A 20,470-nucleotide genomic window follows, 5' to 3' on the forward strand; every position below is an offset into this window, starting at 1 on the left:
TGACTGACAAAATCGGGGTAGCCAGTAGTCAAGACGGCACTCTTGTGTCCTCCGAAGCACCGAGTAATTGTAATTATAATTTTAAATTAGATTAACTCGCACAATAGCTTAGTAATCAGAGCGGAACCCATTATATGATAATTTATTGTAAAAACAGATGCTCAAATAACAATGTTATGATAATAATTGTAATCAAACGTAGGCCTCCATGGTCTAGTGGTTAGGTTAGGTTAGGTTTGGATTCGATTTCCAGTGGGGTCATATCACAAAAAGAAAGTTGTAATCCTTTGGTTAGGACATTGCAGACTGATCACATGATTGTCCGAAAGTAACATGATCCGTGAAGTCACGTTAAGCCGTTGGTCCCGGTTACTACTTACCGATGTAAGTGAGTAATCGTTACATGAGCCATGTCAGGGGCCTTTGGTGGGTCAATAGTAACCTTGACACCACGGTTGATGAGGTTGGTAATCCACCTCACAACCCACACGATAGAAGAAGAAAAAGAGTAAGTAGTAACCGGTACCAACGGCTTAACGTGCACTCTATTCAGTTAACTATGATCGAATACCGTCCGAATCTAATTTAAGACCGCTTTAAATAACTTTTATGGATATATTTACAGCGTGTGTGCGTTCCATTTTACGCAACACATTCCTAAAAATACATTCAGTTCTTCAAACAGCGGAAGTCAATATAATCACTGCGAACGCAAAAATATTTTAGAATCTTTATTGTCTTTTTACAAATATCCAGTTAGAAATTATTCGTCCGCGTGGCGTGTTATAAAAGAGAGATCTTTGTGTGTGTGGGAGTGCATGTCAAATTTCAAGCATCTAACTTATGCAGTTTAGATTTTTTCATACAATTTTTTTTCCCGCTAACTCCCATTTTTCAAAATACAGCCATAACTAAACTTTATATTTACTAAAGTTTGCATGCATGCTAGATTGAAAACATCTATCTTACGCGGTTTCGATTTTTCATACAAATGTTTCTTCCCGGTAACTCCCGTTTCCGTGGGAATTTTGCAATATCCTGTTGCAACTAAACTTTAATTTAACTAAGGTACCTGCATGCCGAATTTCAAACGTCTAACCTAAGCAGTTTAGATTTTTCATACAAAAGGATTTTCCCGCTAATTCCCGTTCCCGTGGGAATTCCGGGAATTCCTTTCTTAGTGCACCTCTCCGGTACCTAAGCTACATCCCTTCCACAAGTGCCTACGTTTAGCCGTTCAGGCTGTGCGTTGATATGTCAGTCAGTCAGTCAGTTTCATAACAGGAACTCGGGTTTCGGGTTTCGGTTATATATATATATGTAATATAATATAATAATAATATAATATAATATTTAGATATTTAGATGAGATTAGATTATTCTTTATTCTGTGATTGCACATCTCTGACTACCCTCAAACGTAACAAACACCGTGTAGCAGTCGAATAGCATTGTTACAACATTTGTCATACGATAAATATGTTTACATTGTTAACATACAAACAATACTTTCATACATGGGCATGTTCGTAGAATTATATCGTTGATAAAAAATATAATTTATGATAGGTAGTTACTTAACCCTTTCCCGTGCAGAGACCTTGGGTCATTGATGGTTCATAACAGATAGTATATGATACCTTGGAATCGGAACGTCATTAGACGTTAAAATACTATAGAAGACTATAGAGAACCGGAGAGGAAATATGATTGGCCACCTGATACGACACGATTCATTTATAACAAACATCATAGAAGGAAAAATTGAAGGGAAGAGAGGAAGGGGTAGACCTAGGATAACATTTATGAAACAAATAAAAGAGAAGGTGCAGGTCGTGTCGTATCGGGAGGTGAAGGTTTTGGCGGGAAGAAGAGAGGAATGGCGATTACTCCACCGACAAGAGCACAGCTCTTAAATAGAGAGAGATCACACGGCTCATGTAACGACTACGTACTTACATCAGGTACTAACCGGGACCAACGGCTTAACGTACCTTCCGAAGCACGGATCGTCTTTCGGACAATCAGGTGATCAGCCTGTAATGTCCTAACCAAACTAGGGATCACAAAGTGATTTTTATGATATGTCCCCACTGGGATTTGGTCCCCACTGGGACTGGGACCCAGGGATCGTGAACCCAACGCTCAACCACTGGACCACGGAGGCGGATGGCTGTAATTTGACCGGTCGATGGTGGTTTGTGGTCACCATATCAATGGTACTTAGTTGTGGTCAGTATCATGCTGGTGCTGTGTCCAGTACACAGCAAATAAATGATAAATATTATAATTTAATTTTAAGTAAGTACAATGTATAATAGAATTGCGAAAGCGGTATATAAAGCGAAAGTTGATGGTAGGGCTGGCAGAGGAAGACCTAGAAGGATGATGTCCTTAGAAAAGGTTCAGTACGATCTATTCTGAACCGGCGTGCGTGTATGAAGCGATTGATGAATGTGGAGGAAGCAAGAGAAGTGTGTCAGGATCGAAGCAAATGGAATTCTATAGTCTCTGCTTACCCCGGTGGGAAATAGGCGTGAGTTTATGTATGTATGTACATTGTATAACTGTCATTTCTTATCCGTCGGTTAATCATCGTCTCCCTAGCATTATCCTGTCCTCACAGGGTCCGCTTACCTAACCTGAAGATTTGACAGGTCCGGTTTTTTACAGAAGCGACTGCCTGTCTGACCTTCCAACCCGCGAAGGGAAAACCACAAAACCAGCTCAATACAGGTTAGGTTACATACCTCCGAAAATGCATTTCTCGGGAATGTGGGTTTCTTCACGATGTTTTCCTTCACCCATGTGATAATAATTTATGATCCAAACGTGAATTCGAAAACAAATTCGACAATCATTGGTTTAAGCCTGTGTTGGATTCGAACCTGCGACCTCAAAGTGAGAGGCAAGCATTCTACCAACGGCCTCCGTGGTCCAATGGTTGAGCGTTGGTCTCACGATCCGAAGGTCCTGGGTTCGATTCCCAGTGGGGACATATCACAAAAATTACTTTGTGGTCCCTAGTTTGGTTAGGACATTACAGGCTGATCACCTGATTGTCCGAAAGTAAGACGATCCGTGCTTCGGAAGGCACGTTAAGCCGTTGGTCCCGGTTACTACTTACTGTGTAAGTACGTAGTCGTTATAAATGAGTCATGTCAGGGGCCTTTGGCGGCTCAATAGTAACCCTGACACCAGGGTTGATGAGTCTGGTAATTCGCCTCACAACCCACACGATAGAAGAAGAAGATTCTACCAACTGGGCTACCACGGCTGGTCTGCCGGTTAATGATGTGTCGTATTATGTACAGGATAGAAGTAATATTTGAAAACCTCGTTAACGCTTTTTTGCAAAATTACATTTTGATGTGTTCCATACCCCCTCCGGTTGATTTAGGGGAGGCCTGGATAATATATTTTTTCTTGCTTTTCTTTCTTTGTATTATGTTTATGTTATGTTATACTTAAATAATTGTTTGATCAAAGCTCAACCTTGCGAGGCAAGTCAAACACAAGTACGCTACTGATCTCCAGATAAGATAATGATAAAGAAAAGAATCGTTTCTCAATTAGTATGTTCACATTTTATAAACTTTAAAAAGATTTTTAAAGTAGTCTTCTTCTATCGTGTGGGTTGTGAGGTGGATTACCAACCCCATCGACCCTGGTGTCAGGATTATTATTGAGCCGCCATAGGCCCCTGACATGACTCATAACGACTACGTACCGTTTACATCAGTAAGTAGTAACCGGGACCAACGGCTTAACGTGCCTTCATGGATCATCTTACTTTCGGACAATCAGGTGATCAGCCTGTAATGTCCTAAAACCAAACTAGGGATTACAAAGTGATTTTTGTGATTTGTCCCCACCGGGATTCGAACTCGGGACCTCCGGATCGTGAGCACAACGCTCAACCAATGGACCACGGAGGCCGTTTTTAAAGTAAGTAGTAGTAATTATTACCTACTGAACCCATACTAGTAATATTCTTGATATGTTCTTGGCTGAAAACGATTTTCTCTAAGAATTTAATTCTAATAGCTTTTTAATTCCACACATAAACGTTTTTTGTAGATCACCACATATCACACACATCTGTGTATGACATAATGTTAGGTACCTAAGATGGTTTTAACATCATGTTTCAAAATGTCTAACCTTGAACTTTATTCTAGTGGCTCGCATTAACTCGCATATTATTGAAATCATTTACAACCGTATTCTGATATGCTAACTCGAAACTCCCTCGACATAAGTCACATAATGGTGCTAAGTAATTCCTGTAGACACCATTTATTTATTTATTTATTTATTATTTATCTAAGTTTCACTGTCATTTTCTTATCCGCCGAAAAGGAAAGGGACGGGTAATCGACAGGCATAAAATTTATGGAACACACGACAATTTCAAACAGGAATTTTAAAAACCCTGCCTTCTATATTGGCCAATAACCCGACAGAATTAAGTAGACAGCACGTCAAACGGGTTGCATACCAGCGAAATGCCTATTTTATTCGGCCGGGTTATTGATTCATTTTAAAATTAACAGTTATCAATCACCCGTCCCTTTCCTTTTCGGCGGATAAGAAAATGACGGGTATAACTTAAAGTAAAATTAGGTGGTGTCTGCAGGAATCGGGGCCATTTAATCCCCAGTTGAGGCGACCTGACTTCGAAGTTAGGTCTAAATCGGTATCCTTAGTTGACTCCAGTAAGGAATGACGTCATTAATTTCGTGTTATGTTGGCAGTATGATATGCTCGACTCCAGTGAGTAAAGTCCTCAAGTCGAACACCAACCCGCAGCAGAGCATCTGGTTGATTGAGGGGAGGCCTGTGCCCAGCTGAGGGACGTATAACATAGCATAAACAGCCTATATCACAGGCATCCACTGGAGGGGGTATGGAGCATACTCCACCACGCTGCTCCAATGCGGGTTGGTGGAAGTGTTTTTACGGCTAATATCCGGGACCAACGGCTTAACGTGCCCTCCGAAGCACGGAATCATCTTACTTCTCGGACAATCAGGTGATTCAAGCCGGAAAAGTTCTTACCAAACAAAGGACAGTGTCACAAAGTGATTTCGACAATGTCCCCATCGGGAATCGAACCCAGACCTCCAGATTGTGAGCCTTACGCTCCAACCACTAGACCACGGAGGCTGTTCGTAGAGGCGGGACGTATATATATATAGGCAGTTTATGTTGTATGATGCGATTGTGTTCAAAAAAAAACACCTTTTTCTTTTTTTTTAGGCGTTCCTGATACGTAAACAATAGACAAAATTACAAGACACTTCTATTCCAAGTTACTATTTGAAGTCAAAACCAGTCTATTTAACGACGTCCAGTTTCTAAACTGCCTAAGCATGAGTCAGACGACCATAAAAAACCTTTTTTGTATTGTAAAACGTGACAGCATGCTTGATATTATCACTGGTTCGAATTTTGGAAAAAAATAACAGGTCATTGACCTACCGAAATGGTCTATAGGGCTTTTTGGCGGGAACGGAAACGGGACGGTTGCTTTCTTCATTGAATAATCTAAATAATCAATACGAAGTGGTGTTTTGTGGTTGTTGCATTAAGTTAGTCGGAATACATTCGCGATAGTGTTATTATATCGGAATATTCAATAAACAAAGTGTACCTATCTATTTTTGCTTCGTGCCAACAAGCCGCTTCATAACTCAAAAGTTTATGCGAACTTTTGAGTTAATTCGTTTGGGGTTCGGAATAGGAGTCTGCTCCGAGAGTGGGGGCTTAGGTTTCATCATTCATCGTCATCACCTTTTATCATTTCATTAAGGAAATCATCATCAAGAAAAAATACATAAGACATGGCTGTATGGGCATAGTTCCCTTTGCGTTGCTCTTCGGGGAAAACCAAAACAAAACTAGGTATGGCGCAATAAATGATTCCAGTGAATTTAATTATTTTTATTTACTAAAAATAACAAGTATATGTTCGGCTCTTGGTGTGTGTGGACTGTAGGTATAGTAGATGGTGAGAGGTCGAGGGTTCTAGTTCCAATTGCAGCAAAACACCCGATTGTTCCTTGTAACTATTTAATTAAATTGTTATTAAAATACACTTTTACACTTTCGCGGGAGGCGTCGGCCGTTCGATTCGTACAGTATTGCCATACTAAAAAAATATTTATTTTTATACTTGTATTGCCAGCAACAGTATAATTGACCCCCAAGTGAAGATTGTGAGATTAACGCCTGCACTTTTTCTATTCCGTGGCGTACCCCGCCGGAGATACCGGCGTGATGTTATGTTATATACATGTCGTAATTAGTGGGTGTGTCGGTCGTAACATCATCATCAGAATGGAGGGTGGGCGTTAGAAGACAATAATGGCCGTCATCAGTATCACAATCATTTTATTTACTTCCACATAGTTTTTGTATCACGATTAAATAAAGTCACAGCATAAGGTACACACTCACGGCAACGTCACGGTATTCGTAACGGTTACACAGTTTCTCGTAATCTAGCGCGCATAAGGACGTTAGCGCGAAGGGGGTACTCGCCCTCTACTTGCCCTCCACCACCCATGGTTCCTATATTCGGACCGAATCATCGGGACACGTGCTCTTTTCCGATCACACTTTCTTGACGTCCCTACAAGTTATAGGTGAGCGACTATAGCACTCCACGTTCCGATCGTAATTATTCGACACGTCGGTTCTTGACGAAGGTTCGCGGTAGACTGCCCGACTAGAACGGCAGTGCACGTCCGCTCGACACGACGACTCTGTAGTGACTCTCTCGACTTCACCCCGCTCTGCTCGTACGCCACCTGACGTCGGAGCGTTGCAACTTCATGATGGAAGTGTTGCAACTTCATTGTATTTTCCGATTTGATCAATTTCTCTTCTTTATTCATAACTAACTCCGACACGGCCATCCTGCGCGACACACGTCCTCGTGTGTTAATCTGAAACAACATACCACAGCACAGTATCCAAGTTCGCTCGGTCATTCCTGACCAACATGAGACTCTACTTGTGACTCTACACGAGCTCTACTTGTGACTCTACAAGAGCTCTACTTGTGACTCTACAAGAGCTCTACTTGTGACTCTACACGAGCTCTACTTGTGACTCTACACGAGCTCTACTTGTGACTCTACACGAGCTCTACTTGGGACTACACATGAGCTCACATTACATCATGATAAATCATCAACTTACAATACACAGACCATTGACCAGTATTCACACACTATAAACAACCAAACTTGAAAATCCAATTACTCTTTACACTCATGCCACTCTACTGAGTGACGATATCTCAAAACTAGGCGTCACTACCACCTAAATCGAGCGGTAGCAACTCATGCCACTCTACTGAGTGACGATATCTCACAACCAGGCGTCACTACCACCTAAATCGAGCGGTAGCAACTCATGCCACTTACACCAAGTGACGATATCTCAACACAGTCGTTGCTGCCACCTAAATCGAGCGACAGCAACTCATGCCACTTACACCAAGTGACGATATCTTAACACAGCTAGCACACAAACTTTACATTTTAGTTGGTAGAATAGTGGTCAATGCGTTACACAATTTCTTTTATATCACTAATTTCTAATTTGTGCAGTTCGACTAATTCTACCGGAGGTCAACTTGACTTAGATTCAGGTACAATGTCATGACCAAATACAAAGTCAACATGACATCCAGGCCTCGACCGCATACCTGTAGTTTCTAAGACGAGCAGCACAAAAGTGGCTGCAGCCCCGAATACTACAAGTGCACAGCTTCCTATCAGAGTTGCTCAGAAACAAGTCAATGGGTTACACAATTTCTTCTACATCACTAATTTCTAATTCGTTTGAGTAATTCTACCGAAGTTCAACATGACTTAGATTCAGGTACAATGTCATGACCAAATACAAAGTCAACATGAAATCCGGGCTTCGACCGCATACCTGTAGTTTCTAAGACGAGCAGCACAAAAGTGGCTGCAGCCCCGAACACTACAAGTGCGCAGCTTCCTATCAGAGTTGCTCCGAAACAGGTCAATCATAGCTTTCATTGCTCAATTAAAAGAACCAACATTACACATCTACTGCAAAGCACAACAGGCTGCAATATTCCTCCCCAAACTGCGGTTACGCTACAAAACAGTCATGAGTCACAACATCCCCTCCCGGGATGGCCACCATGGTCCACGACCACAAAACGACAGAGCACCCTGCTCTCACACACACACAAGTCATAAAGTCACAATGTAGCGACCAACACCTCGAGGAAATATTACCGCACTTAAACAATTACCAATTCGGTATTATCATTATTTAGAATGTTTTGCTCCAATTTTCTCACTAATGATTTACTCTGTTTCGGGCATTTTCTAAGCCTATTTCATTTAATCATGATCCAAATAATTTTACTTCGCAATGTTTACTTCACTTCATTACGATTTCCAATTTAACTAAAGTTAACAAAAGACAACTTTCTGCACTATATTCGTTTGTATCCTATTAAAACTTTCCATCTTTCAAATCAGGTAAAACAGATACGACTCACCAGGACTTATAAGAATTTCCAATAAAAGATCAACCACTGGTCTTGTGACATGGTTTAGGTCTTCCACAAGTCCCGTTGTTATACAATGCGCTGCCGTGATGTCATCACTTTACACGGCTACAGCTCAGCCCGCGCCACTTGCATCGCCGCTTGCAATCCACCAGTTGCCGAACCACGTGACAAATTATGACATGAAACAAAAGAATTCACTGTATTATCGTATTCACATGACTTTCTTTCAATTGGTTTAAAAAGATTACAAATAAAGAATATTGAATATTGAAACATTTGATGAATGACGGTAGATTACAAAACACGTTATTTAACGAGACTCAATTATCATGTCATGATTAATTTCTTTTTGCTTGGAGTGAGAAAATACAACTTTAACCACGCAGGTTAAGCGTGTCTATACCAATTCGAAATATTTTTAGATCAAAATACAAAGATTTGACGATGATGAAAACAGATTGGAAAACGCGATATTATTGACACGGATTGACACAATATGTCTCGCCAATTTTCTTTTTAAACAAAGGGAAATAGTAATTTCCAAGTTAATTTTAAATCAATTTCCTCATTATTAGAAACGAAAATTCACCCAGCAATGAAGTCAATTACAATAAGGTTCCAGTATGAAAACGACTCACCGTAATAACAGTTTCCAAGTTGAGGTACCATAATTTCCAAACACGACTGCACACATTATGGAAATATTGTGATGTTCACGCCATCATATCTTACGGCATGTAGTGATGTCGATCATTAACAAGGTCCAGGTCACTTCAAATTCAGGTCCATCTCCAAATTCAGGCATGGCTGTAGACTACATCTTCATCACGTGGTCACACGAATGTGATAATCATCATAATCTTCTTCTGATTGTGATAATCGAAACTTGCATTGTCTTGTTGTGAACGTCGCATTACGTTGTCTTCATCCAAGTCCACTAATCCCACTTCTGATGTCGTAATTAGTGGGTGTGTCGGTCGTAACATCATCATCAGAATGGAGGGTGGGCGTTAGAAGACAATAATGGCCGTCATCAGTATCACAATCATTTTATTTACTTCCACATAGTTTTTGTATCACGATTAAATAAAGTCACAGCATAAGGTACACACTCACGGCAACGTCACGGTATTCGTAACGGTTACACAGTTTCTCGTAATCTAGCGCGCATAAGGACGTTAGCGCGAAGGGGGTACTCGCCCTCTACTTGCCCTCCACCACCCATGGTTCCTATATTCGGACCGAATCATCGGGACACGTGCTCTTTTCCGATCACACTTTCTTGACGTCCCTACAAGTTATAGGTGAGCGACTATAGCACTCCACGTTCCGATCGTAATTATTCGACACGTCGGTTCTTGACGAAGGTTCGCGGTAGACTGCCCGACTAGAACGGCAGTGCACGTCCGCTCGACACGACGACTCTGTAGTGACTCTCTCGACTTCACCCCGCTCTGCTCGTACGCCACCTGACGTCGGAGCGTTGCAACTTCATGATGGAAGTGTTGCAACTTCATTGTATTTTCCGATTTGATCAATTTCTCTTCTTTATTCATAACTAACTCCGACATACATAAACAGCCAGTATACGTCCCACTGCTAAGCACAGGCCTCCCCATAATCAACCGGAGGGGGTATGGAGCATACTCCACCACGCTGCTCCAATGCGGGTTGGAAGAGGTGTTCTTACCGCTCATAGCCGGGACCAACGTCTTAACGTGCCCTCCGAAGCACGGAATCATTTTACTTTTTCGGACAATCAGGTGATTCAAGCCTGAAAAGTCCTTACCAAACAAAGGACAGTCTCACAAAGTGATTTCGATGTCCCCATCGGGAATCGAACCCGGACCTCCAGATCGTGAGCCTAACGCTCTAGCCACTAGACCACGGAGGATGTTATCTTATCATGATATATTGTTCTTTGGCAACCAAAATAGACGGGTGTTAGAATATTTTAGTAGAAATTCCGAAGGTTATGTTGTGGTAAGTAAGCTAATATTAGCATTTACGTGTTATTTGAACAACAGAGTGGAAGAAGCAAGAGAAGTGTGTCAGGATCGAAGCATATCGAATTCCATAATCTCTGCTTACCCCGGTGGGAAATAGGCGTGAATTCTTCTTCTTCTATCGTGTGGGTTGTAAGGTGGATTGCCAACCCCATCAACCCTAGTGTCAGGGTTATTACTGAGCCGCCATAGGCCCCTGACATGACTCATGTAACGACTACGTACTTACATCAGTTTGCGCTTTTTTGCTTTGTCGTTTCGGCTTGTTGGCACGAAGCGAAAATAAATAGGTACACTTTGTTTATTGAATATTGAATATTCCAATATTATAGTGCCGAGGTTTTTCTTGCAGCTTCTTTTCCCCGGCTATACAGGTTGTGAAGCTGCAGTAGTTTTAGGCGGATGAGACTTCGTTATGTAAAAAATACGGTTCAAAGTGTAACTATGTTCCTGAATAAAAATATTTTTCAATTTGAACATGAATTCTAGCTCATAAAATCGAATTCAGTATTTACAGGAATACGTGGAAAAATCGAATGGAATGGTCGTCATGTCACAGGGCACCCTCAGCCCTGTTGTCTTAAACATTGTACCGGGTGAGAGCCTTCAGCGCTCCCCATTTGTCCGGCCAAGTAGTTAATGCCATCTGCGGCAAATCTAAAATAAGTCACGTAAAGGTTGCCATGTGAACCCACTCTAAGCGAATGCATTATGTAAATACCTAGCAGAAGTTTTGTGTAGTTATGTTAATCTCGAATTATGCATGGGACATTACACGTTCGAGGAACTGTATTGTGGACCAGCAGGGTTACCACGCCAGGTAACCACACCCCGGACACTTCATACAAAACACCTCGATTTACACAGACACTACACATTGACGTTATCGAACGCGCGCTTCTGTGGGTGTGACGTCTGACGCCATACGATTGAAGACTAAAGTAAGACTGAGGGGGTGAGGTAAACCTAGCTCAGCCGCTGGTGGGGAGCGGAGAGTTGCCGTTTTATACGTAGTAAAAATCATAAACTGCCTATATACGTCCCACTGCTGGGCACAGGCCTCCCCTCAATCAACCGGAGGGGGGTTACGATGTCACTTACACCCCATACAAGTAACCAGGTAGCCATACAAGTAGGTATGGGTGTTAGTGACCCCGTAACGAAAACTTTGAGGGATGAATCAAACCATGAGTATTGATACTATCGATAGTATCGTTACTTATCAATAGTATATAACATAAACCTATATACGTCCCACTGCTGGGCACAGGCCTCCCCTCAATCAACCGGAGGGGGTATGGAGCATACTCCACCACGCTGCTCCACTGCGGGTTGGTGGAGGTGTTTTTACGGCTAATAGCCGGGACCAACGGCTTAACGTGCCCTCAGAAGCACGGAATCATCTTACTTTTTCGGACAATCAGGTGATTCAAGCCTTGAAAAGTCCTTACCAAACAAAGGACAGTCTCACAAAGTGATTTCGACCATGTCCCCATCGGGGATCGAACCCGGACCTCCAGGTCGTGAGCCTAACGCTCTAACCACTAGACCACGGAGGCTGTTATACGTAGTATTATTTCTTATTCTATGAAGCCGGGCCAATTGGTTTGTAAATAGGTATCTACATAAACTCACGCTGTTTTTTTGAAGTAACATATTGAACATTTGCCTCAAATGGTATTAACTACTTGGTCGGACAAATAGGGAGCGCTGAGGACTCTCGTCCGGTACAAAATTTAAGACAACAGGCCTGAAGGTGCCCAGTTGGGGGCGAACCTCGGCTCGTCTGAGAGGAAAAAATATTTGAAGGAATTAATCGACCCTAGTAGGTCTAGATAGCGATAAGCGCTGAATGAGAATTGCAACTTCTGCCTGCATATTTAAAAACAGAATAAAAACGTGGCTTCTTGAGAAGCAATTTTACGATTTTTCATTTTTTAATTGATTATTTCTAATTTGTAATTGTATTATAATAATTTTAATTTTTAAATTTAAATTTAACAGCCTCCGTGGTCTAGTGGTTAGAGCGTTAGGCTCACGATCTGGAGGTCCGGGTTCGATTCCCGATGGGGACATTGTCGAAATCACTTTGTGAGACTGTCCTTTGTTTGGTAAGGACTTTTCAGGCTTGAATCACCTGATTGTCCGAAAAAGTAAGATGATTCCGTGCTTCGGAGGGCACGTTAAGCCGTTGGTCCCGGCTATTAGCCGTAAAAACACCTCCACCAACCCGCAGTGGAGCAGCGTGGTGGAGTATGCTCCATACCCCCTCCGGTTGATTGAGGGGAGGCCTGTGCCCAGCAGTGGGACGTATATAGGCTGTTTATGTATGTATATGTATGTAATTTTAATTTATATGGAATGATATTCGATTACGATTATTATTACTTGATGATTTTATATTTAATTGATATTGTTTGTCTTATTCATGTCGAGTCATTAAGTACGTTTAACGTACCTACTCTGAATTATTGTATTTACTTAATTAATGACTTGTAATAGTCATCATCATCATCAATTTAAGAGCCACGCTCTTGTCGGTGTAGCATTTTCCATTCCAGTCTATCAAAGGCCAATTCCTTGACTTCCCTATAAGACACGACGTTAACCTTTTCTTTAATCTGTTCCATGTAAGCTCTTCTTGGTCTTCCCCTTCCTCTCTTTCCTTCTAGCATTCCTTCTATGGTGTTGTTGTTGTTGTTGTCCTTGTAATAGTATATTACCAATAAAATTTTCATTTTCATTTTTCATTTTCGAGAGGAATCGTCGACCACGCCGGCGGGGTCGGTATCGGGGTTCTGATATGTTTGGTGTCGCGAGCTGATTGGCCACCTCTATGGCTAGAGTAATCGGGTCGTCGGGATCGTATATTACGTCGCACGCCGATACTTTTCAGTACCGTCCCTAAGCGGGATGTATTCGGAAGCCGCAACTACCAGGGGATTTGGGTGGTGCGGAGCAAAATCGAAAAAAATCGTTTCGATGTTAATTTGAGCCATTGGGCAAAGGGTTCAGCCAACCCCGATAAAATTTTGAGATTAAGTACATACTGAAGTTCTATGATCTGTTAACCCTAGTTAGTTGGTTTTAGTTAGTTAGTGGGCTCTGTTTTCCGCATTTAAACACTAAGATGGCCCGTTATGCGTCCTCCCTCTCTTAACCTCTGTTAACCCTATTCACCATCATCAGCCCATTCACGTCCCCACTGCTGGGGCACGGGCCTTCCCTATGGATGGATAGGGAGATCGGGCCTTAAACCATCACGCGGGTCCAGTGCGGATTGATGGTTATTAACGACTGATAATGCAGCCGGGACCAACGGGTTAACGTGCCTTCCGAAACACGGAGGAGCTCGAGATGAAATCTTTTTTTTGTGGTCACCCATACTATGACCGGCCTTTGCGAAAGTTGCTTAACTTCAACAATCGCAGACCGAGCGCGTTTACCGCTGCGCCACCGAGCTCCTCCCTAACCCTATAATCCATAGCAAATTTCTTCAAACATCATTCACGCTCGAGATATTTACGATTCTATGATGCGACCTACATCGCGTGGGAACCTATTACTTACCTGCCATTAAGGTAACAATGGTGCTAATTCCTGTAAACGCCATCTAATTTTATTTTAAGTTATACCTGTCATTTTCTTATCCGCTGAAAAAGAAAGGGACGGCTAATCGACAGGCATATTTATTAGGCAGTTTAAAAATTTTATATTGGCCAATAACCCGACAGAATTAAGTTGGCAGCACACTTCAAAGGAGTTGCATATGAGCGAGATGTCTATTTTATTCGCCCGGGTAATTCATTCATTTTAAAATTAATAGTTGTCAATCATCCGTCCCTTTCCTTTTCGGCGGATAAGAAAATGACGGGTGTCTGCAGGAATCGGGGCCAATAGGTACTTATATTAAATACATACTTCATTATTTGTTATTATTCATTTCCTATACCTCAAGGTTACCTGGAATAGATTGCTACCTTAGAAATAAGGCCGCCTGTTCTATTTTCTAACTGATTACATTTGTTTATTTTTAATATTTATTTTAAGTACAATAAAAAGTTTTTAAATTGTATTGTATTGTAAATACAGACAGCCTCCGTAGTCTAGTGGTTACAGCGTTGGGCTCACGGTCTGGAGGTCCGGGTTCGATTTTCGACGGGGACATTGTCGAAATCACTTTCTGAGACTGTCCTTTGTTTGGTAAGGGCTGCAGGCTTGAATCACCTGATTGTCTGAAAAAGTACGATGATTCCGTGCTTCGGAGGGCTGGTTAAGCCGTTTTGGTCCCAGCTGTTAGCAGTGCAGCAGCGTGGTGGAGTATGCTACATACCCCCTCCGGTTGATTGAGGGGAGGCCTGTGCCCAGCAGTGGGACTTATATAGGCTTTTTATGATTGTTTTTTTTACTAATTTGTTATCATGTCCTATACAGGGAATGAACCTGCGACTAGCATTCACGGTGATATCGTCTGCGTGCTGGTCGGCCTTCCAACACGGATACAACACGGGCGTTCTCAATGCTCCACAAGCTGTAAGTACAGTCATGAGGTAAACCTAGCTCAGCCACTGATGGGGAGCGGAGAGTTGCCGTTCTATCGTCATCAGCCCATTAACGTCCCCACTGCTGGGGCACGGGCCTTCCCTATGGATGGATAGGGACATCGGGCCTTAAACCATCACGCGGGCCAGTGCGGATTGATGGTTATTAACGACTGCTAATGCAGCCGGGATTAACGGCTTAAGGTGCCTTCCAAAGCATGGAGGAGCTCGAGATGATTTTTTTTGTGGTCACCCATCCTATGACCGGCCTTTGCGAAAGTTGCTTAACTTCAACAATCGCAGACCGAGCGCGTTTACCGCTGCGCCACCGAGCTCCTCCGAGCTGTCGTTCTATACGTAGTATTATTGCTTATTCTATGCCATTATTCTGAGTTGATATCAAGTGGAATACTTAATTTAAAGCACAATAAATTTGTATCTGCCCTCAAAACGTTGGAACAGATGTAGCATCAACTTTTCTTTCTATTTTTATATTGCTTGCTTACTTAATTTATTTATTGCTTCTGTATACTTCTCAGCGATGCATGTATTAGTTATAAGTGGAGACTTCATTGGCTAATGTACAAACTATTTGGATTTTTTGAATTGTTATTTAATTAAAACACATAATGGCCCCGATTCCTGGAGACACCGTCTAATTTTATTTTAAGTTATATATGTCATTTTCATATCCGTCGAAAAGGAAAGAGACGGATGATTCACAGCTCTTAATTTTAGGAAGAATGAGTAAATTAATGTGTCTGGTTATTGTGATGTAAAATTTTTAGACGGTTGGTTTAGATTTGTGCTTAAAATTGACGTGTGTTCCATAAATTTTATGCTTGTCGATTACCCGTCCCTTTCCTTTTCGGCGGATAAGAAAATGACAGATATAACTTAAAATAAAATTAGATGGTATTTACAGGAATTAGCACCAATAACGGGTTCTTACCGCGTTCTCATCAGTCATCCCGTGATTATGGCACTTGCAACAGTGTCGAAATATCGGGAGTCTCATATCCCCATTTAAACGCGGTAAGAACCCGTTATTATGTGTTTTAATTATGATAATAACCGCGTAAACTTAAAACAATGTATTGTTATTTAAGCTGTTTGTTTCCCGATTTGAAATAAATAAATAAATTTTCATTTTTATTTATTTACCTACTGGAAGTAGATGGCTCTAGTATAGTTGATGTATTAAAAATAAGATAAAAAAATATAAATAAAAGTTTTTTTTTTCAGGTAATGTCAGAATGGTTACACAAGGAAGCGCTGTCTGGTACCAACACGACCTTACAGGCGAAGGACGACCCTAAAGTGACCACGGTGTGGGCCGTGGCCGTGGCCATTTACTGCGTGGGCGGCATGATCGGCGGCGTGGTCACTGGCGTGGTCGCTGACCGGTATGTAACGATAAGAATGGCCAGAGTATTGTTGCCGCTCGATAGCGCCCTATCGATAGTATCGACTCTATCGATAGTATCGATTGCTATTTTTAGCGATACTATTGATAAAACAGCCTCCGTGGTCTAGTGGTTAGAGCGTTAGGCTCACGATCTGGAGGTCCGGGTTCGATTCCCGATGGGGACATTGTTGAAATCACTTTGTGAGACTGTCCTTTGTTTGGTAAGGACTTTTCAGGCTTGAATCACCTGATTGTCCGAAAAAGTAAGATGATTCCGTGCTTCGGAGGGCACGTTAAGCCGTTGGTCCCGGCTATTAGCCGTAAAAACACCTCCACCAACCCGCAGTGGAGCAGCGTGGTGGAGTATGCTCCATACCCCCTCCGGTTGATTGAGGGGAGGCCTGTGCCCAGCAGTGGGACGTATATAGGCAGTTTATGTTATATACTATTGATAAGTAACGATACTATCGATAGTATCGATACTCATGGTTTGATTCATCCCTCAAAGTTTTCGTTACGGGGTCACTAACATCCATACCTACTTGTATGGGTACCTGTATGTACTTGTATGGGGTGTAAGTGACATCGTAACGAATACTGAGAGGGATGATTCAGCTGATTATTTTGAGTTAATATCAAGTGGAATTTTGCATCCCAAAGTATCTACTTAGAATTGAAAATAATTTAAGAAAACTAAAAAAATAAACATTAATTTTGCGACGGAAAATTCCATTTGATATCAACACAGAATCATGGTCTGAATCACCCCGTCGGTATTCGTTACGATGTCACTAACACTCTGTTTAGAATTGATCTTCAACTTTAAATACATACATACTTACATAAACTCACGCCTATTTCCCACCGGGGTAAGCAGAGACTATAGAATTCCATTTGCTTCGATCCTGACACACTTCTCTTGCTTCCTCCACATACGTCAACTACTCCAAATACGTCTACTACTTTAAATACGTCTCAATTTAAAAACAACCATAGCTCAGAACGTTTAGATAAGTACATATGGCTGTATTTATTAATTAATTATATTAATGAGAAATTATAATAACGCGCATATTTCTTGTTATATATCTATCTTATTTGTATTTTTACACACTTTTACGCACTTCTGTATTGCAGGTTCGGCAGGAAAGGTGGCTTGCTTCTGAACAACATTCTGGTTTTCATAGCTGCCGCCCTGATGGGGTCCGCCAAGACGGCTAACTCAGCTGAAATGCTGATTGCTGGCAGGTCAGAGTTTATGTGAAAGAAAAAAAGTTTATTCATTACAACAAACAAGTCATCATCATCACCAGCCCATTAACGTCCCCACTGCTGGGGCACGGGCCTTCCCTATGGATGGATAGGGAGATCGAGCCTTAAACCATCACGCGGGCCCAGTGCGGATTGATGGTTATTAACGACTGCTGCCGCCGGAACCAACGGCTTAAAGTGCCTTCCGAAGCACGGAGGAGCTCGAGATGAAAACTTTTTTTTGTGGTCACCCATCCTATGACCGGCCTTTGCGAAAGTTGCTTAACTTCAACAATCGCAGACCGAGCGCGTTTACCGCTGCGCCACCGAGCTCCTCACATTGAGTTTTTTGATTGCTTTACATTTTGATATTCACCTTTTCTAAGAATGTCAGTGCTCCATTGAAGTGTGGTGTCGTGTGGGTTGTAATACGAGTTGTTGTTGGTTGCAGACTGGTGATAGGTATAAACAATGGTTTGAACGCTGGGCTCGCGCCGATGTACCTCGCCGAGATATCACCTACTTCCTTGAGAGGATCGGTAAGCATGAGTTCGACAAATTCAAAAATATCTTTATTCAGTTGGTAACATAGTTACACTTTGAATCGTCATTTTTTACATAACGAACGTCTCATCCGCCTAAAACTACTGCAGCTTCACAACCTGTATAGCCGGGGAAAAGAAGCTGTAAGAAAAACCTCGGCACAGGGCCCTAGACGTTCTTTAAAAAAATAAACATAAAATATTGGTATACAATTGAGTAATTTAGCTGCCTAATATCAGTTCTCAGACAGTTAATCCCATGCATTCATATCTTCTAAATAATCACTAACTTTATAATAACCTTTTTTGTAAAGTTTTTGTTTAACTACTGTCTTAAAACAGTTGAAAGACAAATTCTGAATGTCAATGGGAATCTTATTGTAAAAACGTATACATTGCCCCTTAAAAGATTTAGTAATCTTATGTAATCGACTGACTTGTAAAGCAAGTTTATTTTTATTCCGGGTATTAACAATGTGCCGATCGCTATTTTTTGCAAATAATCCTATATGATTTTTTACGTAATATATTAAGTTTTCAAAGATATATTTATTGTGATGCCAAAGTTAAAATATTAATTTCTTTAAATTTATTTCTAAGTGACATCTTGGGTCCCAACCCAATTTGTAAATCGCCCGAATGGCTCGCTTTTGCAGAACAAAAATGCTGTTCATATCTGCAGCATGACCCCAACATCTTCTAAATAATCACTAACTTTATAATAACCTTTTTTGTAACAGGATTGAGCATACGTACCCTGGTTTCCTTATACCATGGTGCCAGCAAAATAGCCTATTCCTTTTCTATTTCAGATTGGCACAGTCTACCAGTTGGTGATCACAATCACTATCCTGCTATCACAAGTGCTGGGTCTGGGTTCGATTCTCGGTTCGGCCGGGGGCTGGCCGTGGCTCCTAGCGGTCATAGCTATACCAGCCGCCATTCAATGTCTAACGCTGCCGCTGTGCCCGGAGTCACCCAAGTACCTGCTGCTTAACAGGGGCCAGGAGTTGCATGCTCAGAGAGGTATGTATACCAGGGATGTTAGGGAGCTCCGTAACCGTAAACGAAACTATCGGATATCCGATATAATAAAATAAATTAATAAAAATCGTCCATAAAATGTTATATACAAATCACTTTGTGAGACTGTCCTTTGTTTGGTAAGGACTTTTCAGGCTTGAATCACTTGCTTCGGAGGGCACGTTAAGCCGTTGGTCGCGGCTATTAGCCGTACAATCACGACCACCAACCCGCAGTGGAGCAGCGTTGCGGATTATGCTACGTACCCCTTTCGGTTGATTGAGGGGAGGCCTGTGCCCAATAGATATGATGATTTTCTGATTTTGTTTGTGTTATGATTTTTTTCTACTGTATCATAATAATGTTCTGTGATAATGTTCCGTGTTCGTAACAAATACTGAGGTGGATGATTCAGCTCATTATTCTGAGTTAATGTCAAGTGGAATTTACCATCGCAAAAAAAATAGAATTGAAAATAAGTAATATAAAAAATAAAACTTAGAATCACGGTCAGAAACATCCTCTATTATTATACTTGTACAAAAGTTTTCTGTACCCAAAGGTTGCCTGGAAGAAATTGCTGCATGAGCAATAAGGCCGCCTGTTGTGCTTTTGAAAGAAAGAAAGAAAGAAACATTTATTATAAAGGGACACCACAGTAACAAATACAAAACAAATAACAAATATATAATTTAAAACACGGAGTAACACACAACTTACAATCAAACAAAACACATAATAAAAACAACATACACGAGAAATACAAATAATTGAGTGTATGGACTGGTCAACGATGGTGGTGGTGTCCTTTATAAAAGGGCCTCACTCAGCATAAGCCGCGGTGCGAGCCACGACGCTGGTACCTATATGCTTTTCTGTATATGCTGTCCTTATATCTGTATTTTGTGTCCATTGTGCTCAATAAAGTATTTTATCTATCTATCTATCCTCCACAGTATTCGTTACGATGTTTATAACATCCTGTATAATGTCAAATCGGTTGATTTTCACCCACAGCTCTCAGTTGGTTGAGAGGCGACGTGCCCGTCCACGGGGAGATGGAAGAAATGCATCAGGTAAATAATTATTAGATAAATCAACATAACATAACACGTTATTAGTTGGGGTAGTCA

The 20,470-nt window shown here is 41.5% G+C and overlaps 2 protein-coding genes and 1 long non-coding RNA gene across 3 annotated transcripts in view; 2 read left to right on the top strand and 1 right to left on the bottom strand.

The window, feature by feature from the left end:
• Positions 1–20,470, top strand: part of LOC126379493 (solute carrier family 2, facilitated glucose transporter member 1-like) — a 44,752-nt gene that overhangs the window by 3,430 nt on the left and 20,852 nt on the right. Inside the window, exons 2-7 of the mRNA XM_050028264.1 lie at positions 15,007–15,105; positions 16,359–16,519; positions 17,659–17,769; positions 18,224–18,311; positions 19,127–19,340; positions 20,355–20,413. Coding sequence (XP_049884221.1) covers positions 15,007–15,105; positions 16,359–16,519; positions 17,659–17,769; positions 18,224–18,311; positions 19,127–19,340; positions 20,355–20,413 — 732 coding nt within the window. The remainder of the gene's footprint in view (positions 1–15,006; positions 15,106–16,358; positions 16,520–17,658; positions 17,770–18,223; positions 18,312–19,126; positions 19,341–20,354; positions 20,414–20,470) is intronic.
• The window catches only part of LOC126379503 (uncharacterized), a 94,267-nt gene that overhangs the window by 2,132 nt on the left and 71,665 nt on the right, over positions 1–20,470 (top strand). The window lies entirely within an intron of this gene.
• On the bottom strand, positions 6,380–10,130 carry LOC126379652 (uncharacterized). Its single transcript, XR_007568364.1, has 2 exons — positions 7,954–10,130; positions 6,380–7,720 (listed from the first exon to the last, which is right to left on the bottom strand). It is a non-coding gene; the product is annotated as an uncharacterized LOC126379652 (long non-coding RNA).

Source organism: Pectinophora gossypiella, chromosome 29 (genome assembly GCF_024362695.1).
Source record: "Pectinophora gossypiella chromosome 29, ilPecGoss1.1, whole genome shotgun sequence".
In the NCBI taxonomy this organism is placed as follows: domain Eukaryota; kingdom Metazoa; phylum Arthropoda; class Insecta; order Lepidoptera; family Gelechiidae; genus Pectinophora; species Pectinophora gossypiella.